The 27,441-nt window shown below is 35.6% G+C and overlaps 1 protein-coding gene across 3 annotated transcripts in view; it reads left to right on the forward strand.

The window, feature by feature from the left end:
- Nucleotides 1–27,441, forward strand: part of alpha-Cat (catenin alpha) — a 610,048-nt gene that overhangs the window by 363,921 nt on the left and 218,686 nt on the right. For all 3 annotated transcript variants that reach the window (XM_090391790.1, XM_090391792.1, XM_090391791.1), the window contains exon 12: nt 10,096–10,296. In XM_090391790.1, the coding sequence (XP_090247916.1) occupies nt 10,096–10,296 (201 nt within the window). The remainder of the gene's footprint in view (nt 1–10,095; nt 10,297–27,441) is intronic.

A 27,441-nucleotide genomic window follows, 5' to 3' on the forward strand; every position in this document is an offset into this window, starting at 1 on the left:
GGCATCTTAAGCAAGAAGCGTTTGATAAAGAATGTATGAAACATTCGGTGAAATTTGCAACTTCTCTCATGGTATGGGCTTGTATGACTGCAGAGGATCCAAGTATTCATGACTTATTTTTCACGGTATTAACAACACCACAAACACTTTTTTCAACAAGGATGTTTTATTAACGCTAATATTTCGCTGATTTTCAACTCAGCATCATCAGAGCACAACACACATGTAAACGCGACAGTGAGTGTCGCGTTTACATGTGTGGCACTCACTGTCGCGTTTACATGTGTGTTGTGCCTGATGATGCTGAGTTGAAAATCAGCGAAATATTAGCGTTAATAAAACATCCTTGTTGAAAAAAGTGTTTGTGGTGTTGTTAATACCGTGAAAAATAAGTCATGAATAACCAGCAACGCCTAAGCTTATCTGTTAGATTGAGGATCCAAGTAGGCTGTGTGTTGTGTATAAAAGAGTCGATTTGAAAGTGTACCAAGAAATTCTTTATTTTACTGGCATCAGAGGATTTATGTGGTGGTGGTGCTGATTTTCTTTTTCAGCAAGATTCAGCTTCTTGTCACACTTTCAAGACCATAACTAGATGGTTCAAACAAAGACAAATCAATGTAATTGCTTGGCTGGCAAACTCACCAGATTTAAACGCCCGTTGAGAATTTGTGGGGAATTATGAAGAAACCTCTTCAAGGAGTTATCTCAAGAGACAAAAATGAACTTGTTTCTAGTCTGCAGACCATATGGGTATGTTTTGATTTAAAAAAAAAAGACGACTGTTAACCACTAGTAAATGATATGCCCAACCATTTATTGAATGATCATAAAAGCTACAGGGGGAGGCAACAAAGTACTAATTATCATGTTTGCCTTTGACTAATTGTTTTTTTTTTTCATTTATTTGCACATTATTCTAATATTTTGAACCACATTAAAAATTATTCTAATTTTGTGGATGTTTTCAAATAACAGTTTTCGTATAATTTATATTACATTTTTATGCATTTACATGGGTTATATAATCTACAAAGTATATTGATTTAGATGATGTTAATTCATATTTGGTAATAGTTATTTTCTATGTAATAAATTAGAATTGCAAATCATTCAAAACATTTTTTTGATTATTCTAATTTTTTGGTTTGGAGGTTTATGAGGGTGCCAAGCAGGATAATCTTTGTAGCTTCTACACCTCATTCCCTTCAGGTATTAGTGCAGCTACTATGTTGCACTGATGAGACCCAAACACTGTCTCTATTGATTTTTGTTCTTGCCATCTTTGTTTCATACAGTACATAGAGTGGGCAGCTATCCATTTCTGATATTAAAACTGTTTTGAAACTCTCACAGTACTTACAGTTGCACAAGGAATACTTGCTATAGACATTTGGAAGAGATTGCATTGAAGTGTATTGTTGATCCTATTACACAAGGATAATACAAGGACAGATGTCTCTAACTACAAACCTATAAGGTGTATACAAGTAGCCAGTATAGTGGTTAAAAATCACCATGCTGGCTACTTGTATACACCTAACTCAGAACATAGATGTAAACTATCCATTTAAATTGAAATAGCATTAGATACTATTGAAATAACATGCATACAAACCATAGAATGGTTGAAATAGTTCAACCACAAGGCTTGTTTAGGTGATTAAAAACAATAATACAGAGACCTTTCCTTTAGTGTTACATGGTGATCAGCATTCATTTTACACAAATTATGGACTCTACAACCATGTTATAAATAATTATTTTAATTTCCCGACATTTCTACCTTCATATTAAAGTCATCATCTGGAGTTTACACATATATATACAGAGACAAGCTAAATTACATTTCACATAGTATGTTGAAGAGACAATGATTTGATCAACGGTTATTCTGCTGGCTTGACCTCTAATGAAAATAAAATAAAATTGCAATAAATAAATGAAATAACTAAATGAACAACTAAACAATAAATAAATGAAATAAATAATTTTATTTCATTTATTTATTGTAATTTTATTTTATTTTCACTGTGAAAATGAGTGTGAAAAGAAACTAGCTCTGCAAGCTAAAGGCAAGTATCAATCTCTGGTGTATTAATCATTGAATTCACTTCCACCTTTTCACTGGATAAACAAACTCAGGTGTATGAAGGAGGAGGTATAAAAGCTGTTGCACAAACTGAATAAGAATTCAGCAATAAAAAAATAATGGAATATCAGCACGGATGCTAAAAGAGTGTTCAGTTGAACTGGTTCTTCCTTTGACCTGACTGTATAATTTGAGTCTCAGAAAACAGGAAAGATTTCACATAAGTGAAAAGAGTGTATTGTTGATCCCATTGTACACAATGACAGATGTCTCTAACTACAAACCTATCAGTATCTCTGGAGTGATGATGAAAATTTTGGAAACGTTTGTAAGCCTCAGCAAAGTTGAAAAATATCATAGTATATCTATTCCCCCTTGTCTAACTCCACAATAACATTATTATAAAATGTGAGCAAGAATGACATCTCAGTCAGATCTTGTGATGTGACCACATCCAAAACTCTTGATTTTTGTGTTCCTTCTACCATATGCTGCCTAAGACAATTGTCCCTCAAGAAATCCAAAAATTCAGTTCCCTTATTGCTGCATGCCATCTCCTCTTTGCCCACTTTATATCACTGTCATTGAAGTCCCACCCTATGATTACTTGCTTTGAACCTGCCAAACTAATTTGCTTAAACATTTTACAGAAAAAAAAGTTACAGAAAGCTTCTGTTTTTTTAGCTAACAGGACAGTTTTGGCATTGCCATGAATCACAAGTGATTTATATTTGCTGTGGAATTGAGAGACATTTCTTAATAACACGTCGAATCCAGGTATTTATCCTCCTCCAGCTGGTTACTGTTTACTTTACCATTTGAGAAACCAAAAATCCCTTTTCTCAAATTAATCGATATAATTTTTGTATTTATGCTGAATCTTCTACCAATTGCTAATTATTTCTTAATTAAAATTTCCTTCAGATTAGCCAACAATATTTTCATGAAAGTTTGACTATAAGTTTAATCATTTAATGGATAGTCACCTTCTAACTGGAATGAGGAAGAATTCTTTTCAAAGAGCTACTGTAAAAATAATCATAATTTAAAATTCTGAATATTTTTATCAATTGTTTATGTTACAATGTTTATTAGTTTTAGTTTCATAACACGCATTGTTGGCACTTGTGATGTGCCCATTATTGAAATGGTTTTGTCAAAAATGATATGTAAATCATTTAAAAATTTATGTACTTACCTGATTTGAATAGTTGTGTTACTTTAAACAAATTTATTGTAATATAAAATATTAAGGTTTGTGTTTTATGAAGACATTCTCTTATTGCTAATGGAGACACCGTGTCAGCCATTATACTTAGTTTCTCGCTTGCCACTTTCATGGAGTGCGCATGCTCGCCGAGAAGTTTGATGTGTGATTGACAGCTGACAGAAAGCGTTTGGTATCAGAGTAACGAAAAATAAACAAGAGAGTGTTCGCAAGAAATTAGAACACAAGCTGGCAGACATTTAGATTTGGTGGAACTTTAGTTTTTTTTATGTGACAGTCGGAGGGAAATTAATAGTATATTCCGAAAAAGGAATCGTCGAACTATGAAGTTTTAATGTGGAATAAGTATTGATAAATAAAAGGGAAATATTGCTATAGGCATTTTAAAAGGAATATTGGAGGAAACACTAATTGGAAGATTTATAGTACATTCCGAAAAGGGAATCATAGAACTGTGAGTTTGTAAAGTGGAAGAGTTAAGACTGTCATTAAGATTAGTGAATAAAATAAATTGTTATTCACGTTCTAAAGGAAAGTTCGAGAAAACTCTGATTAGGAAGTTATCTGTATTAAGGACGCCGGATCTAACTATTCTTTCTACTAAAAAGAAGACAGAATTAAATCAGGAAGAATAAATGTGTGCTACATAAGTGATGAGAAAGGATCCTATGAAAATGAAGAATAAAGTGATATATCTTCTGAAAAGGGCCTTGACAGAGAAAGAAACTGGCTATGAACATTTTGTCATTGTTTTAAAAGAGGTATACCATGAGTAGACATATCGATACAAAATTAATAACGGAAAAAACTCGCGTACAAAGATTATTTAATAGTATAATTTTTGCCTGTGTGTCACAGCCGTCTTCAGTGCATTAAGCTCAAATTAAACAATAACTGACAATTCCAAAAAGTGCCACCTAAGTAGCTGGTGTAAGATAACTAAAAAGTTCAATAAATTTCCATAAAAAAAAAAAATTAAATAATAATAATACAATAAAAAGTTAGGAAAGATTAGCTGATTTGTAAAGTATACTATCTCCCATAAAGGGGATAGACGTAAGCTGCCGGATCTGTTTAAGTTAGGAGAATGAAGTAGAGTTTCACATGTTTCTTTATAAAGGCATTCCATGAGAAACTGTCTTTTGTGAAGAACTCTTGTCTTTCTCAATGAACTCTGTGTCTAGTGAAGATGGCATGTTCTGCAAGTCCAGATTTTTCAGGTTTAAAGTATTCAATAAAAGGTTGGTGTTCTTCTAGCCGAATAGAGGCAGATCTTCCCATTTGTCCGAAATAAGATAATCCTTTCGACCATTTAGAAAAATCTCCACCTTTCTCACTTCTCCTAGGGACAAGCTTCCACATCTTAATCATCCAGGTGTCTACCAGATTCCGTGCTCTTGTGGATTACATACCTTATCACAGAGTAATATAATAGGAACAAACAATATCAAGTTTGTTCCTATTATATTACTCTGTGATTGATGCTATTTACTCACTCCCCTAATTTTTGTAGAACTCTTATCAACTGTTTTGCTTCTAACTTAGTTCTCCATGATCCATTAAGTCAAAATTAGTTTGAGTACTGTGTTGTATACAACTAGTACCCCCCTCCCCCCTCACAACAATATGGAGTGGTAAAAACACTATACAACAGGGCTAAACTAATCTGTTCTAACGACATAGCCCTTAACACTGAACTAAATCACATCCTCAACACTTTCTCAGCCAATGGCTACCCCCCCAAAAAAATCCATAAAATATTAAAACCTACACACCACAGCCCCCTCCTCCTCCCCTCCACAAAAAAAGATTACTCTAAATCCATCACCATTCCCTACATCCGAAGCACCTCAGAAAAAATTACCAAAATTCTAAAAAAACATGACCTCACCTCCTGTTATAGGCCTTACAGAAAATTGGCATCCCTTATCCGCTCTACCAAAGACCAACCACTTCCCCTAGACCTACCTGGTGTATACCAGGTCCCTTGCAGTTGTAAACTGTCGTACTTTGGCCAAACAGGCAGGACAGCGAATATCAGAATTTCTGAACACAAGGATTACATCCGGTTTTACAAATATAGCCATTCTGGTCTTGCAGACCATGCTCTGGATACTCGCCACAGAATACGGTGGAAGAAAGCAAAAATAATACACCGGAGCAAATATAAATTCGAAAGATTATTTATGGAATCAGCCTCTGCCCTAAGAAACTCTCCAAACCTCAACAAATTTGGTTGTATGCGACTGCCCCAAATTTGGGAGACATACATCAGCAGACCTTCAGCCCAATGGCCAAGAACACCACATCACCGCCAGAGGGCACCATCAGGACTTCTCGGAGAACGACAGCTTCATATCTTCATTTCCAGTTACTGTATTGTTAGGTCCTGTGTGCACCTGCCTTTTTTTGTAAGTTCCTTTAGAAAATGGCAATGAGACATTGCCGAAATATCGGAAATATCTATTAAAGTATTATTTAATTTATATTCGGATCTACGTTGTTTCAATTCCCTAAGTGATTTAGAAATGTGCAATATAATATATAGGTACACTCGGAAATAAATTAAAAATAATTGTTGAACAGAGATCATCTCTATGGTAGGATTAATGTTATGATAATATCCTTTATATAAAAATCTCTTTTATTAACAAAACAATATTTTCATGAAAGTTTGACTATAAGTTTAATCATTTAGTGGATAGTCACCTTCTAACTGGAATGAGGAAGAATTCTTTTCAAAGAGCTACAACTTTGCATTCACTCCCAAGCACATTCTAGTTATGGATTTTGCATTTAACATAGATTAGATCTGAGCCTGCTTATGGAGTTAAATTGAAATTTCGCAGTTACTTTACAAAGCTAATGGGAAGAATGAGAGGTCATCCCTGGAAGTTGTATAAAGATGTGGTGAAGAAGGGTGCGAGGATTAGATTTTTTGTGTGGAGAGTTATTACTGAGTGGAATACATTGCATGAGTTCGTTGTATGAGCAGGCAGTGTAAATAAATTCAAAGCTTATTATGATAGACATGTTGCTGATCTCAGCCTTCCACGATGAGTCTGTTGACTCCATGGAGATTACCAACTAATAATAATAATAACAACACACACAGTGTCCGAAAATTACATACATTTTGAAGCAGAAATGTATGTAACATATATTATCAAAGTACACTGATATGTCACAAGTTTGATTATCTGTTAGTGTAACTCAGTGTGTGTGTGTGCGCGTGGGCGCGTGCACGCACCATTTACAACCCTACAGACATCAAAATGGAATTCCACCTCAGACCAACTCGGTAAGCATATCCATAGGAATTACTTCTATGGTTGCTGTTATTCTATGGTGCAGATGGGTAATGGACTGGATTTTTTCTTAATACACAATGTATTTTATGTAGCCCAAAAGAACAAGAAATCCATTGGAATCAAATTGGGACCTCCTCTGCCTATTCATTTTCGTGTGAATTGGTTATTGAGCACAGTCCACACAATTGCTGCATAATGTAGCGAGGCCCCATCCTGTTGGAAAATGAGGCGCTCTACATTCTCAAGGTTCTCTAGCATATCCAAGTATGCCATAATTGTTTCCACAATGTGATTCTGCATGATGCACACCATGTGCTTTTAGGAATGTTTAATTGACAACTCAAACTACAAACCAAACATTTCAAGCTATGCTGGAAAGACAGTTGAATTTGTTCTACATTTTCTGCACTTGTTGTAGGCCTCCCTATTATTGAGTGTTCTTTTAAAACTTCCTGTTTCCAATAACTGATGGTGTCACTTATGGATGCTTTCCTAGAGACACTAGTCACCTGCCAGCCTGATGGAACCTCGGTTTTCTCAATTTATAGAAAACCCACCCATACAGGCAGATACATTCACCAACAATCCCACCATCCCCCCCTCACAACAATATGGAATTGTTAAGACACTATACAACAGGTCTAAACTAATCTGTTCAAATGACAGTGCCCTAACCAATGAACTAAATCACATCCTCAACACTTTCTCAGCCAATGGCTACCCCCCCTCCCCCCCCCCAAAATCCAAAAAATATTGAAACCAGTAAACCACAATCTCCCCCCCCCCCCCTCCACAACAAGGATTACTCTAAATCCATCACCATTCCCCACGTTCGAGGCACCTCGGTAAAATTACCAAAATCTTAAAAAAAACATGACTTGACCTCTTGTTACAGACCTTACAGAAAATTGCCATCCCTTATCCACTCCACTATAGACCAACTAGTTCCCCTAGACCTACCTGGTGTATACCATGTCCCTTGCAGCTGTAAGTTGCCCTCCTTTGGCCAAACAAGCAGGACAGCTAATATCAGAATTTCAGAACACAAGGACTACATCCGGTTTCACCGAATTAGTACAGCCACTCTGGTCTTGCAGACCATGCTCTGGATACACACCACAGAATAAGGTGGAAGAAAGCCACAATAATACACCGTAGCAAGTTCAAATTTGAAAGACTATTCATGGAATCAGCCTCAGCCCTAAGAAACTTGCCAAACCTCAACATATTTGGTTGCATGAGACTGCCCCAAATTTGGGAGGCTTACATCAGGTGACCTTCAGCCCAACGGCCAAGAATACCTATATTAGCCCACTGGGGGGCACCATCAGGACTTTTAGGAAAACCATAGCTTCCTTGCTTCGTTCTCATTTACTGTGTTTAGTGCCTGCATGCATGTGTCTTTATTGTAAGTTCCTTTTGAAGATGGCAACGTGACGTTGCCGAAATATTGGAAATATATTCAAGTTTAATTTAATGTATGTTCTATTGTACGTTGTAATTTCCTTAAGTTATTTAGTAAGCATGTACAACCAATGTTTTAAGCTTGTCTACGAGAATGGATGCTTTTGTCACTCAGAGCATCCTTTTTATTTGAATTGTTTCTTCAACAATCCAATTGAGTGCTCTCTGTGTACCACAGATATAATTGTACTCTGATGCTGGTTAGAAAAATAGTAGACGTTGAAAGTTTTTCCACTTGGCTATACTATGAATTAAAGATGCCACGGATATTATATTCTTGGTTTAATCTTTTATCCAAGTGTAAGCAAACAAAGTTTGCGTGTGAAGTAACTTCACAACTTGGCAACTCGTATATATAGACAAATGACTTCACGTTGCTTGCCTTAATATCCCATAATGTAAAGCATATATCCTAATGGACATGTATAATGCTACTTTTTTTGGCTTACTTGTATGGAAATATGACTTCTGCATTACTTCAACCTTGGTATCACTTCTGAATCTGATTCCCACTGATGAGACCTCAATAAAGGTTGAAACCAGTCTTTGTAGTGACCCTTCCTATAATGCCTAGCATTATACATATCCGTAAGGATATGTGCTTTACATTATGGGATACTAAGACAAGCGATGTGAAGTCACAAGCTTCTATATACGAGTTGCTCAGTCAGAAAGTTGCTTCACATGCAAACTTTGTTTGCTTACACTTAGTTAAAGGATTAAACCAAGAATATAATTCTTTGGCATCTTCAATTTAATTTATAGCAAAATAGTAGTAACCAATAAATGAATTATTTTCTTCTGATGTTGTTTGTGGAAAATGGTTAAATGCCTCCTACAATTTGTTTCCAAACTGTGAGAAGCCTGTATTAACCATTTTATAGTTTCTCCATTCATATAAGTCTATCTAGTAATGGTGATAATATTTAATTTTGTTATTTGGTTTATTTAGTTTTTTTTTGATAAACTTCCTGTTCTAACTGTTTTCATATGCATGACTTGATTTGTTTCTTAATGTTTTCCACAGTCATTATTTAAACACTGGCAATGCTAGTATAACACTAGAAAAATATTAACTTCAATGTAAAATATAAGGACATATTAATGAAACATAATTATATAAGTACATACCAATGAAAGGTGAATATACAGACTCTTCAGCATTATGAGTGCACATGCTGAGAGTTGTAAAGCATCCATTACTACAAGACTATAGGCTAACAACACAGTTGTATTTATGCTTTGACATTTAAAGTAAATTCTAGATCTATATTAATAGATCAGAGGATTTCAAATGGAATATATTCTGTTTATTCCAGCATGGGGTTTTGCTTTAGCGAATTGAATTTGTTCTGCTAATTGATGTTTATTGATAATTACTTGCAGTTGATAATATCACAGGTTTCTGCTGATATTGAAGAAACCAAACTGAAACAGTCATGTCTATTAATGGAGCCTTAAATTTAAATAACAGTATAATGTGAATATATTGTTGCATTGTCCATGACATCTGTTAATTTGTTACCACTGTGCATGCTAAGTCACGAACGTCTGACTGTGAAGATGCAGAACCAATATCACACTTATGCTTTACAATATTCAATTCAAAATAAAACCTGTATTTATTCTAAATCTGATTTTTATCAATGAAGGTGTCTTACATTAGTGTTTCTTAATCACTTAAGAGGTTAAAAATAAAACTTGGCATTTAAATGAATAAATTAATTTAGACCTTTGCTGATGTTTTATTTAATGAGCGAGGTCAAAATTTAAGTGTTGTGTGCCATATGTGAAGTGTCTTCCATGATATGTAACCATGGTAACTATGAGGTAAAGTTTATACCTCATAGCTACTAGCAAGAAGGTAGCCTTGAACTACTGGTTTGAGGCTACCTTCTTGAAGTTGTTTTAAACTTTTTTTTTCATTATATGTAGATCATAAACATTTGCTTCATGATATACTGTTCATAATAATATTAGAAAATTATTCCTCATTTTAGAAAATCACATATTGGAAGATGTCAATAAATGTGTGTTAGCTCTGCAAGAAGGTGATGCAGACACATTAGATAGAACTGCAGGAGCCATCAGAGGTCGTTCTGCACGTGTGTCAAATGTTGTAGCTGCTGAAATGGATAATTATGAACCTGGAATTTATACTGAAGGAGTTTTGAAAGCTGTGGCTGTGCTGAGGGACCAAGGTAATCCCTTTTTTATCCTTCTTAGTGTAATCTTAATTTTTCTCCCCAAGTTTATTTACTTACAAATGTTTCACAGATATCAATAATTATAACTTATCTCCCATTCAGTTTTTTTTTCTGTCTTTAAAAATTTAATCATGCTTAATAAATGAAGTATACTTATCAAATGAAACAAAGTTTATCTGAGTATCAGTCATGTTTTGGATTGCTAAGAAATGTATTTTAATAACCTAGTGATTAGAAAAATAATGAGAAAGGAGACTAATGCTAAATTGATTTCAGTTTTATAGCATTACACATATGAAAAAGGGAATACAAATACATATTACAAAATATTTTGAGAGGCAGCCTGATCAGCTTTAGATGAGAACTAGCGATTACACTTACACTTCTTATCAGTCACCCATTTGTGTTATGATTGATGAATGTCGGTGGCTTTGGTTTGGGACTTGGATTTTGATCTTATAAGTTATCAGGCATCCTTTTAAATGTGTATCTACTCCTACACAATAAAATATTTCTCATTCCAAGTTCATCAGCAAGCCTGTAGACAACTACAGGAATGACATACTGCACAAACTAGTTCTCAGTTATCAGACTCAATTAATCAGATGCTCACTTAATCAGTATTTGAATTAGGCTACCATATTTGATTCCTGGAATGGCAGTAATTGACTAGCAAATGAGTTTCCTAACATAGCTGCATAACTGAAAAATCACTATATTTGAATTTCATCCTGTCAGAAAGCAACTTGTACCTGCCTATAATGTTGAAGGCACATGTATCTCTTTGTGAAAAATGAAATAGAATATTCTTTTCATAATTTAAAAAAAATTGTGCCGGATTCCATTTACAGTAATGTAATGCAGTTTTATTTTAATACTGTGTCTTGAAATTCCATTTATAGTTATAAATTCTCTTATCTTTGTGTCTATGTAGAAAGTTTTTATGTTAAAAGCATTTCATAAAATTGCGCTGTTTTTAAAACAGCGCATAACTCTAGTTTTCAAGTTTAAGAACTGCATTTAACTTTGGCCAAAATATCAAGAAGTTATCATTTTACTGTACAGTTTCAGGCCATTTCTTATGAAATAGATTGAAACTATATAGTAAAACTTATCAGAGAATTTATTTTACATGCTGTTTTGTCCTATTGTTGTTGTTGTATGCAATTCCCCCAATTTTCCTCATCTGTACCTTAGGACTGGCTCAGCCCTCCCAATGAGGAATTTTAAGTATGTATTTTTGACTGTAGATCCATGTGTTCATGGGCCAGTTTTTCTGTTCTGACAGACAAAAAACCTAAGTTTCCAGGTGAAAAAAAAACAACCTCCGTATGAGACTGGCTAACTCACCTTTAGTTGAAAAGGACTAGATAAAGGTTCCTCACGTTATGAACGGAAATCAAATCCAAGTCTTTCCAGCCAAAGGGCTTCATCTATACCAACTGAGCTATGGAGGCTCTGTTTTTTGTCTTACTGTGCAAGAAAAGTGCTATTGAGTTTAGCAGGCATTTTGAAGCTAATACATGCATATGCCACAGACATTAAGATAGCAGTGCAGCTAGCAACAGCTGGTCGAAGTTTTGTTTTAGTTGTTGTGGAGACTGGCATGAGAATATGGATTCCTTTTAAGGGGAGGAGAAAAAAAAATAGTTCAAGGGCTGGATTTGGAGACATAAATTTATCTGAAAGTGTTTTTCTTTCAGTTGGTGAATGATCACCAGAAGATAAAAATTTAGAAGGCCTCTAATATGTGTGTGTGTTTTTGAGAAGTACAAACAGCAGTAGCACAGTTGGAAAAGTGTAAATTCCTCCAATAGTTTTTGGTCTACTACTGTTTGTTTTCTTCATTCTACATTTGCTTTAGTCTTAGATGAAACCAGAGACAGGACATTTTATCTGTTTCAAGCAAAAAGTTGTGTATCTCTTTCCTAATTCTGACAAGAAAAGGAACTGATTTCATCAGTTTAAGATTTCTTTAGAGGACTATAAGGCCAACAGTTTATTCTAAGTATTTTTCTCCTCATGGATAATTTTATGAATAAAGGTAATTCTTCTGATGCTTACACTGAGGCCTACTGAGGCAGAAAAAGAATATTTCTTTCAATTTAAGGAAAGAATTATTGGAGAAGAATGTAAACTTTGAATCAGAGTGAGATGACTCACTTTGAAACTGTTTGGATGCATTGTGAAGCCAGAGTTGTTAATCATAAAAGGAATTTGCAAAGAAATTTGTTTTCATTATTTTATTGTTAGAATTTTTTTTTATTCCTGAAATTAAATTTGTGTGAGCATATGAGAGTGTATCTCTTATGAAATCTTTTAAAATAAATTTTATATAAATATATTTTTATTTATATTAATTTATATTAATTAAACTTTCTATTTGTATTACAATTCTCTTGTCTTACTTATGATACTAAAATAAGTGAATGTAATATGAAATTTGGGCGGTACCTTTTAAAGTGAACCACCTTACCTCAGTCCTGAAGATATTTTCAGGTGCAAACTTTGTTTGCTTAAACTTGGATAAAGGATTAAACTAAATTCATTATGTTCACAACAAACTAAATAATAATACTTGTGGTATGAACGCAACCTCTTTTAAGTGCATAAAAACACACATAAGGAAAATAAATTATATAAAATGTTTTTCACCATCTTTTCTTACATTTCTGTACCTCCTTCAATTCTAACTGCTGACTTGCAACTTTTTAAACCAGCAACTGGAACGTTGGCAAAAATCTTTAACAAACGTACAGACTAATAATCGGCAAAAGTATGATAGAAAAAATAAGGGTATGATAGTGAGTGTAAACAAAATGAAAAAGCGTGTGTTGTATGGAGATTCCCTAGTAAGAGGTGTGTTAACATTTCATTTACCCTATATAATTGTAGTGTACCAAACAGCATTTCTCATGTCATCTTGCTTTTTCCAGATCTGTAAAACTTAAGCGTTGATTAAAGCGTTGAACATCATCAATATAATGGTGTCAGATTTTAGGCTAACCATGGGTAGTCTGCTTTCCTTGGTGCTAGCAAACATTTTTCTCAAAGACTTTGAAGAAAAAGCAGGTTTTTCAGCCACGCTGAAACCTAAAATCTGGCTCCGTTATATTGACGATGCCCAGATAACCCCAAAGTTTTCATGGATCATTTAAATAACTTTCATCACAACATCAAATTCACCTCTGAGCTAGAAGTTAACAATTGTCTTTCTTTTTTAAACATAAAGCTAACCAGGAATACTGATAATATTAAAATTTCAATCTTCAGGAAACCAACACATACAGATAGATACCTTCATTCTTCCTCTCACCACTACCCTCCATAAAAATATAGCATTATATCTACTCTTGCGCATCGGGCCAGATCCTTGTTATCAGACGTCGAAGAACTTCTAAATGAAGAGTTCATTTAGAAGTTCTTTGACGTTAATCAAAAACGAAGTTAATCAATGATGGTTTCTCTCCAAAAAGTATTGAGAAACTTCTATTTCGTCATCGTCAACAAACCAATGAAGATTCTACTATCCCCCCCCCCCAGATCTTACATCTCCTTACCTTACATAAGTTTCCTCTCCCCCAAACTGGCAAGAATATCAAAAAAAGTTCAACATCAAAAGTTGCTTCTCTACTTTACCAAAACTCCGGTCTGTCCTTACCATATTACGGGCAAAAATCTTTCTCCGGCTTGAAGAGCACAAACGAAACATCTCTTATAATAAGAATCCGAGCTAGTGCCCTCGCCAGCCACGTGTTGTTCTCTGTAAACGCTGAAGGCTGCCAACATCAAATAGACTGGATTCTAACTTCTCATATTCACAAATGTTATGATGAACTTCAAAGACATATCCTGGAGTCAAAAGAAATTGCCCTCAATTCTACCCACATAAATAGCAACCTTAGTTACAATTTACCAGACTATCATAGCTCTGCTATTCAGTATTGGCGTTCTCGTGAGATCACATACACGCATATAAATGTAGCTAGAACTGAAGTGCAAACTCCAATTCAAACTTAACTACAGCTTTTGAAAGGTCTCTTGTTGTAAGTGTGTAATGTTTCTGTTGGTCTTTTTGTATATACCTATGTGCTTTGACACCTGATGAAGTTAGCTTGCCAGTGAAACTAGTTGTGTCCCTATTAAACTTCTATTCTTAATTATTTTGGTGTTTTAATTCATTAAAATTATTGAACACACACACACACACACACACACACACACACACACACACACACACACACACACACACACACACACACACACACACACACACAGTGATATCTCACTAATCCAAACTTATAAAAACTGTGCTCGTTTGGATTAGCAAAAAGTTCGGATTAGTGAATTTTCCCTCCAAGAGACAACAGTAACTAGCGTTTAAGACAAAAATTCTAATGGGATATCAGTTTAATTCTGTAAATAAATGAAGTAACTGATAGAAAAAAGCGACTGTCCTGTAACGTAAAACTTAAAAAATAATACAGTACACAAGTTTATTTAAGTAAAAAAATTTAGTTTGTATGTACCTGTATTGTTGAGGATTCTGATTTCATAAAATTTCATATTTCAGTACATAACTTAATTAGTGTAAAAAATATCACTTTCTTGCACACAACACAAAATAACACACAAAAAAGTTTTTTTTTAATTCTTTGTAAAAACTGATTTTCTTTTGCTTCTTGGAAGCTAAACTTTTTTTCGAATGCTTCTTCTCGCAGCTGCATTAGCAGTAAAATTTTGTAGAATGGTGTATCATTCTGCTTAGCCCATTCTATACACACATGAAAACTGTCAATTGTATCTTCATGTTTCACTTTTTTTCTTTGAGTTCTTTATCGTCATCATCATCTTCTAATTCATTCTGTATCGTCATATTTATAATTTCAGCATCTGATTTGATTTCGAATTCACTTTCGGTTCTAACAATAAACAACAACACAGACAACGTTTCATTTCAATAACTAAAGAAAAACTGAGCGTTATATATAACTTGGCTTTAGGCTAAGTCATTGCTGTTGAAGGAACGTAAAGATACACAAATATTTTGCAATAGTGGTGACTGATCAGTTCATTAACGACAGCGGTGATTCATGCCGACAATACAGTACATACTGTACAGTATAAAAACGCAAATGTGAACACACAATAAATCAAAATAGGCCTACAGTATAACCGTACAATCGACAGTATGAAAAAAAATACTGTACTGTAATAATTATAAAATAAATAATAATAATACACAAAATAATAATGCGTAATAAAAAAAAATTATTTTTTCTTTCAAACCGCAGTTTGGATTACTGGAGGGTTCGGGCTAAAGAGGTTCGGATTAGCGAGATACCATTGTACTTTTTTCTTTTTCTTCTTCTTCTTCTTCTTTCAGAAGTCTTTCCATGACTTTTGATTAGTTACTTTGACAAACTGCCTTGCTTTCTCCATATTTTTCTGTGTATTCTTTCAGAGCATATGCTGATTTACTTGCTAAAAGCTATTGATACACTTTCTTATTTTTCATTACTCTCTCTTTAACTTTCTGTGCCCACCATAGAATTCTGAAATGCTTATCCTTGCAGATACTTCACCACATACATCTCTGGCTGAATCAGTGTTTTCTTCAGAATTTTCCACTAAGTTTCCAAGGTTTGATTCTTGATTTAAAATCCTTTGAATAATATCTGTGTAGTTCAGTTCACCCGTAAAAGCTGCTCAACTTTAATTTTTTTAAACTTACTTATATATTTTTCTTTTTAGTATGATATTTATTTTTATCCCATTTAAAACTAAATAATCATCATTTCCTATTTCAAATCCCTTATATACTTCTGTATCAAGAACCAGCATAAAGATATCACTCTCATCATTTCTCAATAAGAAAAAGAAGCTGTCACTTTTATTCTTATTTCTTGAGTGTTTTCTTCATGTGAATTTATGCACATATTTCTAGTGTTAATAATAACTAGCCATGTCATGAACAGGAATCAAACAGGCATTTATCATTATTATTAAGTTTTTTCTTCTTCTTTCCTCCATATTGTCCCTGAACATTTTTGTATGCTTATAATTTATTTCCTACCCTTGCTGTTCAGATCCAACAATGATCTTTTTCTGTTTTCTTTGTGTTATCTGCATTCTCTAATGACTCAAAACATTTCTCCACTTCTTCCTTAGGAGCACATAAGTTTCCCCATTTTGAAATTGGCCTACATAATTCTACCTGAACTTGCCTGTCAATTGGGAAATTTATTATTATTATTACGGGCAACTCCAAGTAGTCCTTAGACTCATTGAGGAAGGCCCTAAACATCATGTCAACAACTATTCAGCTTCCACATAGTATCTATCATACCTTGCCTTGAACCCACTCACAGTCATGGCACCCACAACAGATTCTAGCAACTTATTCCACTCATTCATCATGCTCCATGTAAAAAACCTAGTTCTAACACCTTTGCTAACCACACACTTGCCCAGTTTCCATGGATGGGCCCCAAGTCCTCCCACCACTAGACCTGTTCTGAAAAATATCCTCTGAATTAATCTTATAGAAATCCTTTAGTAATTTGAATGTCTCAATCATATCACCCCCTCTTCCACCTATCAATCAATGTCTGCAACCCACAAATCTTCAACCTGTTCTCATAAGGTTCATTCCATAGACTGGCTATCATCTTGGTCACTTTCCTCTGGATCCTCTCTCTCTCTCCTCCCCATCAAGAAGGAAACCCGGGCACCCAGATCTGGGCACAGTAGTCAAGATGGGGTCTTATCAAGGCTCGATACAGAGGAACAATAACTTGCTTGTCTCTGCTCGTCAATGTATTCTTCAATAACCAAGTGATTTGATGAGCTGATTTAGCCACTTTTGCAATGTGCTCCCTAAACTTCAACTCCCTATCCACCAACACTCCCAAATCCCTGGCTTCGTCAATCTCCTGGAGTACAGTTCCACCAATGTGGTATACTGCTGCTAATCTTTTCACCCCAAAATGCATAACCTTACACTTTGCCACATTAAATTGACATCCATTCTCCTTAGCTTAGCCCAGTCCCCCAATCTATCCATCTCCTCTTGCAAAATTTTGACATCATGTGCATTCACTATTGCTCTACCCAACTTTGCATCATCAGCAAACAAATGAATAGTTCCTCTCAGATCCTTTCCAATATCATTAATGAACAAATTAAATAGTAGTGGTCCAAGAACAGAACCCTGCGGCACACCACTAGTCACAGGCCGTCTTTTGAACTCTACTCCTGAAGAAACTACTCTCTGATATTTCTCCGTCAACCACCCTCCTATCCATCTCACCAACCCTATATCCATCCCCATATGCTGCATTTTGCTGATTAGAATTCCATGTGGTATCCTGTCAAAGGCCTTAGCAAGGTCCAGCAGTATGACTGTAAACCCATTACCCTTATCCAGCTAATATACGTGAGCAAGTTAGTGGGGCATGATCTACCCGTCACAAAACCATGCTGTCCCCTATACAGTATCCCATTATCATCTATCTATCCATTCCTGTATTCTTCTCTTGACTACTTTATCCAAAACCTTGAAAACAACTCCTGATATGCTGATCGGTCGATAATTTGCAACGGCAGTCTTGAAACCTCCCTTATGCAGTGGTACTATTTTCCCCTCTTTCCACCCTTGGACTAACCCAGACCCGAGACTCAAATTAAACAAAATGGTCAAGGGCACTGACAATTCTTTTGCCTCTTCACGTAAGACTCGAGCTGGTATACCATTTCCAAACCCACAAATGTATTATAATTAAAGTTTTGTAATATACTATTCACCTCCATTTCATTCACCCCAATTCCTGTATAACCTGTTGGATCTTTCATTCCTGCAATATCACCTGAATGATATACTCTTGCAAAGTACTCGCTCAGTAATTCCACTATATCAACTAATTCAGTTATCTCCCTACCATCGGCATTCCTTAAAATCATTCTGCCGTAAACATTTCTTCTTTTACTTGCAGCATATCGAAAAAACTGTTTTGGATTCTCTTTAGCTTGTGTGGCTAATTTCCTTTCATAATCAGCTTTTGCTTTTTTTACCACACTCATTACTTTTCTGGCCTGTGCTTTATACTGTTCTTGTGCCTGCAGGTTATCTTTCTCCTTAAATTCCCTCCAAAATTGTTTCTTTTCTTACAGCTCAAGCTTAATGCTGTTATTCATCCATTTAATCCCTACTTGATTTACTATCCAGACTCTAGGTATACAGTCAGCCATTACCTCCTTCAAACACTTCATTACCATTTCCCATGCACTTTCAACCTCCAGCCCTTGCAGTTTTACATACCATGGCACTGAACCAAGCAATCTCCTGAGCTTGTCATACTCACCAGCCTGGTACTTCCACACGTACCCTTTCTTAATTGAAAATTCCACACATTTGGCCACCTTTCAGGTCAAAATCTTATGGTCACTCTCACCAATTGGTGGTAAAGTGGTCATATTCATTACAGTCAAATTCTCAGATGCAATTACTAGGTCAAGCACTCTCGAACCCCCTAGTATATTCCATTACATGCTGTCTCAGGTAGTTATCCCTTAATAACTGCATAAAATCCACTTCCTTCCTCCCATGTGTCCTCTCCTCCTTCCATAGTTGAAATCCTCCATAATAATTACCCCCTTCCACTCATTGCATCTATTTGTCTATGCATACTATCCCCACCATCTATTCCATCACCTGGTCTATAGCAGCATCCAACTGTATATTTTGTTCTGCTTGTCTCAATCTCATACCAAATAGCCTCAAATGTGCTCTTTTCTCTATCCTGCAGTTCATCTTCAATTCCCCTTGGCTACAGTTCATCAGCTATCACCAATAACACTCCCCCCTCCCCCATTTTTTTCTCTCTGTCCCTCCTGAACACACTATACTCATTCTATCCCACTAGCTATATCATCTTCAATCATCCACAGGTTATTGGCATTAGCGAGACATGGCCAATAACCTGTGGCCAGAAAGAGCCAACCAAGGCTAAAAATTCTTCCTCCTCGTTCCTAATACTCCTGGCATTAGTATACATGAAGTGCAGAAGCCTGTTAGTTCCACCCCTATCTTGATGCCATATATTAACTATCCCATTCTGATTTGTTGGCCTTCTTACTAGCTCAGGCATATTATTCACATTCTTACACTCAACTGTCTCACTGATGTCTGCATATGCACCCCCCCCCCCTTAACAGCTCTAGTTTCCCTGATTCTACACATCCACTTTCACTTCATTCAGTAACACTTTTTCCAGGCTCTGCACACCAAATCCATTCAGGTGCAATCCATCCATCTTATTCAAGTCCTTTCGCCCATCAAACTCACTCCACACGTCCACAAACTCCACACCACTCCTCATACATAACCTGCGCATATAAAGTCATTTGCAATTATGGCCCTTCTTCTCAACTCTTCTCTGTCATACCGCAGCAACAGACTCACTATCTTAACTCTCTCACTCTTTTCTTTTGCTACCTCTAGTAATTCCTTCAAGTCTTCTCTCATAGCAAATTTATCTCCTTTCAAATTATTCGTTCGTGCCACTACTATCTCTTCTTTCACCCTCTGCTTTTGCACTCTAATAGCCTCACTTACAACCTTAATTTTCGCACCCGGCATGTACAATTTTATCGAACTCTTATCTGTTACACCTCTTACAAGTGAATCACGTTACAACACTTGTTCCTTCATTTTCCTTTCACTACCAATCATTCTCTCATTTTTCTTATCACACACTCGCTTCCTTCCGTTAGCTGATGCACTGGGCAAGCAATTTTGTAATCGCTCGAGCTGCCGCTTCACCCTATGTATCACTCCGCACAACCGTGCGATCTCCCTCATTGCAACTAACGCCTCTTTTTTTTTTTTATCACTTAAACTATTCTCACACTCTGTACTTTCACTCTCAACCTCAACACCATTCTCAATACTATCTGGCACTACATCACAAATTTCTGCCCTATCACTACGTTCTATCACATATGGCTTTCATCCATTAAATCAATCTCACAACCTGAGACACACTTTAAATCCTCACATTCCTGACACTTTCGGCACACTTTCCACCACTATCGTTTTTGAACCAAACTCCCGCTGCTCTCAGGAAAGAATACATCCCACAGATACATTGAACAAAATCCCTTGGGTTAAATTTATTCAACAAAGAAGGCGATTTGGACGGCATTGTTTTTTTTTTTTTCTTATTGGCACCATGTGCTATGCTACATATGTATCTTATCAAAATACTAATTAACACATTTAAAACAAACTTTTTATGCTAAACAGATTAACTCTGCAATAGACTATAATTCCAGCACAGTTGGTAATTAATAACACCATTTTTTTTTAAACTAAATTACTTATCTTTCGCAGCTCTTCAGACGTAGGCAAATTTATCTTCATGTTTGTTTGAATGCCGTTGCCACTCCTTCCTCACCCTAGTCACTATTGCTCAAACATAACATCTTATATTTATTGTTTAGCATGATCTCACCTGTTGGTCTTCATCTCAGTAACACTAATTATGTCCATGTGGCAGTTCTCTAGTTCTGCCATTTGGGCTGCTTTCCATTGATGATGCCTATTTTCTGTTTTGGGTGTTGAGGATGTTCCTGTGGTCTCCCTTTCACTGTTCACCTTGGTTCCCTGACAAAAGCAACATGGGTCTTTATCAACCTGGCCTTTATTATGCTTTATCAGTCTTTTGTCTGTTTTAAGTTGATATATAGGATAAAATTTTCAGCTAAGTTCCAAATTGCCCAGTCCTCATTTGCTCGTTATCTGATGGATATCCACTAATGGGGTACACCATGTGAAGGTGGACATTAGGTCAGAAGTCCCAGTTGGTTATTTTTCCTGAAGAGTCCCTTTTATGTATTTTAGACTAACAAAAATTAAAAATTTCCCTCCAATGTATAAGGATGAAATCTCACAAGAAGTTACAAGAATAGAATGTGAGGGATATGATATTTTCAAAGGTGAAAATACTATATAATAGAAGGGAGAGAAGAGGTGATATGTCAGAGAGATGCAAGGAAAGATGTGAATGATGTGCATCAGCAAATTAGCATGATGAGTGCAGACAACAATTATTATGTGGACTTCAACTTCAGGAGCTTCTTCTTCTTCCTAACATGGAAATTTAGGCCATGTGGCCTGTTCCGGTCTCATGCCATCTCTTTCTTGGTCTTCCGATTCTTCTTTTTCCACTTATTTTGTATCTGTATAATATTTTTGGTAGTCTGCTGTTGTCCATTCGATTTAAATGTTCTAGCCAATTTTGTTTATACTGTCTTATGTAGTAATTAATTGGTTTTATTTTCAGGGATTGTAAGATTTCTTCATTTGTTTTGTGGTCTCACTTGGTATATCCAGCTGTTTTTCTGAGGAACTTCATTTCTGCTGTTTGAATTCGTTTTTCATCTTTCCTTTTCATGGTCCATGTTTCATTTCCGTATAGTAGAGTTGGTTTTGACAAGACATTATATAGTCTGATTCTAGTGTGTTTTTCTACCAGGGATGGCTTAAATATATTATTTATTATGCCATTTACTTGGACAAAGTTTGATATTTTAGTGTCTATGTCTTTTTCTTCTTCGTATGATAGATCACATCCCAAGTATCTGCAAGTGTTTACTTGTTCTAGTATTTTATTATCTATCACTATTTTACTTCTTATTGGGTTTTCTCCTTTGAATGCCATTATTTTTGTTTTTTCTTTCGATATGGTCATATTATATTGCTTTGAGATATCATTTAATGATTTTAATGATCTTTGTGATCACAAGCTGACTTATATGCCAGGAACTTTTGATATGCTTTCTTCTTTTCTTTCACTGCCTCTTTAATTTCCTGTGTCCACCATGGAGTTCTGATTTTCTATCCTTACAGACAACCTCACCACAAGCCACTCTGGCTGAATCAATCAGTGTTTTCTTCAGGGCTTGTCACTGAATCTTCAAGGTTTGGTTCCTGTTCTCAAACTCTTTCATTTCTTCTTCAATCGTGTTTGTGTATTTTAGTCTACAGTTCACATCTGACAGCTGCTCAACTTTTATTCGCTTTAAAACTTTCTTACATGTTCTTCTTTTCAATATGAAATTCAGTTTTATCCTGCTCAAGACTGGATGATGATCACTTCCTATTTCAAATCCTCTGTATACTCTGGTGTCCTGCACCATCAGGGGGAAAACATCACTATCAACAATAACATAGTCAATGAGACTTTTCTTATTCCTTGCCTCTTCTCAATTTGTGCACATTTTTATGTAGGAACATGGTGTTAGTAATAACCAGTCCATGTCCTGAGCAGAAATACAACAGGTATTTGCCATTATTATTAGCTTTGCTCTTTTCTCCAAATTTTCACGAAATATTTTTGTATGTCTGACAGTCATTTCCTACTATGCAATAACATAGTCAATGAGACTTTTCTTATTCCTTGCCTCTTCTCAATTTGTGCACATTTTTATGTAGGAACATGGTGTTAGTAATAACCAGTCCATGTCCTGAGCAGAAATACAACAGGTATTTGCCATTATTATTAGCTTTGCTCTTTTCTCCAAATTTTCACGAAACATTTTTATATGTCTGACAGTCATTTCCTACTCTGCTATTTAGATCCCCCAACAAGGACCAACTTTTCCTTTTTCATTGTGTCAGTTGCTTTCTCTAAGGTCTCAAAAAAATTCCTCTACTTCTACCTTAGTAGAACCTTCTGTGGGACCATAGGCACAAATAAGTCTCATTGTCCAGTTCCCTATTCTTATATTTTCCCACATCACTCTACTTGAGACTGCCTGCCATTCCAGAAGATTACAGTCGTATTTAGTGTTGAATACTATGGCTACTCCATCTTTTCCTTGATTTTCATTCCCAGAATATAACATTTTCTATTTATTTATCAAAAAGATATAATCAGTTTTTGTCTTTATTGTTTCAGTTACCCCTGTTATGTCGATCTGGTACTTATCTCATTCCTCAGCTAGCTCCATTTTTTTGCCATTCAGGCTTTTATGTTGATAGTACCGATCTTGAACTCTGATGATATTGAGTTGGGGTGTGTTTTAAGATTTGTTCCAGTAGCTGACTTTTTGCTGTTTTCCCTGGTTCCCTGGCGAAAACAACGGGGGCCTTATTTAACCGGGCAACGTTCTAGCTGACATGAAATTGTGTCATATTGTACCATCATTTTGTATTATTCTTTAAGCCAATAAGAATTCAATTTGGTTGGCTAAATCTCAAATGGCCAGCCCATTCTCATTCTTTCAGTATCTAGGTAGATACCTAACATGGCGCACCCCGAGAAGGTGAGGATTGGACATTAGGTTAGAATCCCTGGTTGGTTCTCTCATTCCTTTAAAGGCTATGTGGAGGTCTCCTCTCAGTTATGCAGCTTTGGCCCTTAAGCACCCTGGCATTCTACTCTACTTTGCTAAATACAACTCCACTACTACTTAATTCTCCTACTATGACATTAGTACCATCAACACCATCTACTGTTCATCACCAACAACAGTATTTTTTGTCTGTAAATTGTGTGTGATCTGAAGGCCGATTTGTCTGTGCTTGGGATGAAAATCCGAAGAGTCCGGGAGAAAAAACCCTGCTATTTCTGTATGAAATCAGCTAACTCACATTCAATTGAAAAAACCCCTATAAGGATTCTTCTTCTTCATCACAACCAGAATCGAGCTCAGGTCTTTCCCAATTGAAGGGTGCAATGTTTTGTTGTTCTTCAAATTTGTGCTATGGAGGCACTCCACTTCTCATTCTCTTTTTGAAGAATGTTCAGAATTTCAGAAAGGCAGTGCTATGTTTATTAAAATATAGCAAACTTCCCATGTTGTTTGAAGAGAAATAGAGTTGTTTGCATATGATGCGAAATCAGGTATGTAATAGTTAATAGGTGATGTACAGTACTTGCAGAATAGTTTACATAGACTGTATGCCAGATTAATGTGTAAAGTTATGAATTTTGATGAAAAGATTACATGTTATGTGCTTCATTGTTAGAACTTACAAAAAATCTTGAAATTTTTTATAAAGGTTAAAAAATTACTCTGATGAAAAAGTAAGTTTCTGTGGTTTAGCAGTTCTGTGGGAAGTTTTCAGTATTGAGACCACATTATGGTGTAAATAAAGAGTTTAATAAAAAAAAAAATAAGCAATTAAAACCCATCAAGTTTTGGGTTTTACCTTTACAAAAACTCAAAATTCTTACATCTCCCAAAACCACCACATCACCCCATGAAAAAACTAGTCATTCATGAGATTCATTGCTCTTGTGGCATTTGTTACTTAGGCCAGACAGGAAGGTTGGGAGTGATCTGCATATCTGAAAACATATAAAAGACATCAGAAAAAAAGACAACAGCATAAATGAAGCTCGGCATTCCACATTACTGCAGACCATCAAGTAGTTTGGCAACAAACAAAAATGTCATATATCGATTGTAATTGTTTTACAAATAAGTTTAAAGAAGCCTTGCAAATGCTTAGGATTCCTACACAATGCAATAAAAATCAAGGCTTAATTTTACACAAGTATGGTCTGCTTTACATATGACTTTACATTGCCAGATTAATGTGTAAAAGTGTAAAGTCATCAAAAATCTAACTGGTATGGGGATATTATTATTACATGATACCACCAGGGAGTCCAAGGACTCATTGAGGGAGGGCACCTCCAACTCTCCGTCTCCACCACTCAATCCACCAATTACAGTGAACTTCATCATCTACACCAATGCCATCTACTGCCCACCACCACCACCACTAATATTTTCACATACAATCACAAACATCCATGCTCACAGCTGGATTTGAACCTGCAGCCTTTTGGGAGAGCTGATATGCTAACCACTCAGCCAACCAGGCCAGCAACATGTGATGCAACAGAACATGATAGCAACAACTAGCAGTGTTCCAACATGCAAACAGTAATGAATTTACTGTTTTTATTCTGGTTTCTCATTTGTATGTAACAGTTGTGAAGTTGTCATAACATCTAATATGTGTAATTAATTGTTTATAGTCTTTTATTGTGTGAAACTTTTTTGTATTAGTAACTGTTATAATGTAAGTCTTACAACTTATGAAACTGGTATCGTTTTAATTACTTAATTTTATTAAACTCTTTATTTATGTCATAATGTAGTCTCAGTGCCGAAAACTTCCCACATAACTATTACTCTCCTACAAATTATCTCTTCTGTCTCCCTTCAAATGATTTCCTCCATTTATGTATAAATTAAACAGCAGTGATTCAAGCTCAGAGCTCTGGTGCACACCACTTGCAATAAAAACTGCCTTCTCCTGGATTCTGCTCCTCCATATACTATTTTTTGGTATCTGCTACCTTTTTATCATATCACCAGTTTCATATTCATTCTGATTTGTTGCAGTTTGCATAACAGAGTACCATGTGGTATCCTGTCAGATGCCTTTGCAAAATCCAACAGTATCATCCTGTAGCTATTCCATTTATCCAACTCAGTTGTCATTCTATTATAAAAAGTTAGTAGATTACTAAGACATGAACAACCCTTCACAGAGCCATGCTGCCCCTCCTAGAGTAGCATATTCTTATTCACCGATTCCTGAATTCTCTTTTTGACCAACTTTTCTAGTAATATTACTACCATTCCTGAGATACTAATTGGTTTATAATTTGTCACCACATAAAGGGGAGGATCTAAGTCACCACAGAATTAGATCCTACTTTATGCAAAGGAATTATTTTGCTATCCTTCCACTCTCTTGGGACTTTGCCAGATCCGAAATTTAAATTAAACCTCCTAGTCAAGGGCATCACCAGTTCCCCTGCACATTGTCATACAATGCGAGCTAATATCCCACAGCTGTATTTTCCTGCAGATTCTGCAGTATACTAAGCACCTCAAATTTTTCAAGCTCTGTTCTCATATCAGTCCTTGTCACTTTTGTCATAATAAAAACTTCACTTGGATGAAGTTATTGTTATGACAGAGGTGACAATAACTTCACTTGGATGATATACCCTTGCAAAATTATCCCTCAGTAGCTCAACTCAACAATTTTGTCTGTTTTCATTACCTCATTACCATCTGCATTCATTTAAGTTATCCTTCCATATTCATTCTTCTACTACCTTCCACATAATGAAAAACGTTGCGATTTCCTTTCACTTGTTCAGCTAATTTCTTCTCATCATCTGATTTTTGCATTTCTTACCATGCCTGTCATCACCTTTCTTATATGACCCTTGTACAGTTCATGAGCTGGTCTGCTTTCTCCTTATACGTATCCTCCACATTGTCTTTGTTTTTATCTCATGCTTAATGATACTACTCATCCATCTAACTCCTAAACAATTTACCCTCCTAACCTTGGGTATACAAAACGTTTTATTCAGGCAATGACAATCAAGGAAAAGAAGTAGTAGCCATACTATTCAACACTAAATATGAGTCTAATCTTCTTGAATGGCGGAGAGTCTCAAGTAGAATGATGTGGGCAAATATGGGAATGGGGAACTGGACAATGAGACTTATTTGTGTGGTCCCACACAAAGTTTTACTAAGGTAGAAGTGGGGGAATTTTTTGAGGCTTTAGAGAAAGCAACTAACACAATGACAAAGGAAAAGTTGGTCCTTATTGGGGATCTAAATAGCAGAGCAGGAAATGATTGTCAGACATACAAAAATATTTTGGGAAAATTTGGAGAAAAGAGCAAAGCTAATAATAATGGCAAATATCTGTTGGATTTCTGCTCAGGACATGGACTGGTTATTACTAACACCATGTTCCAACATAAAAATGTGCACAAATTCACATGGAGAGAAGAAGTAAGGAATAAGAAAAGTCTCACTGACTATGTTATTGTTGATAGTGATTTTTTTCTCCCTGGTGCAGGACACCAGCATGTACAGAGGATCTGAAATTGGAAGTGATCACTATTTAGTCTTGAGCAGGATAAAATTGAATTTCGTATAGAAAAGAAAAGAATAACATCTAAGAAACATCTAACATCTAAGAAAGTTTTAAAGTGAATAAAAGTTGAGCAGCTCTCAGATGTGAACTGTAGGCTAAAATACACAAACACGATTGAAGAAGAAATTAAAGAGTTTGAGAACAGG

The sequence above is a fragment of the Typopeltis vanoorti genome, chromosome 4, assembly GCF_054136105.1.
Source record: "Typopeltis vanoorti isolate ZY-2024b chromosome 4, IOZ_Tvanoo_1.0, whole genome shotgun sequence".
NCBI classification, from domain to species: domain Eukaryota; kingdom Metazoa; phylum Arthropoda; class Arachnida; order Uropygi; family Thelyphonidae; genus Typopeltis; species Typopeltis vanoorti.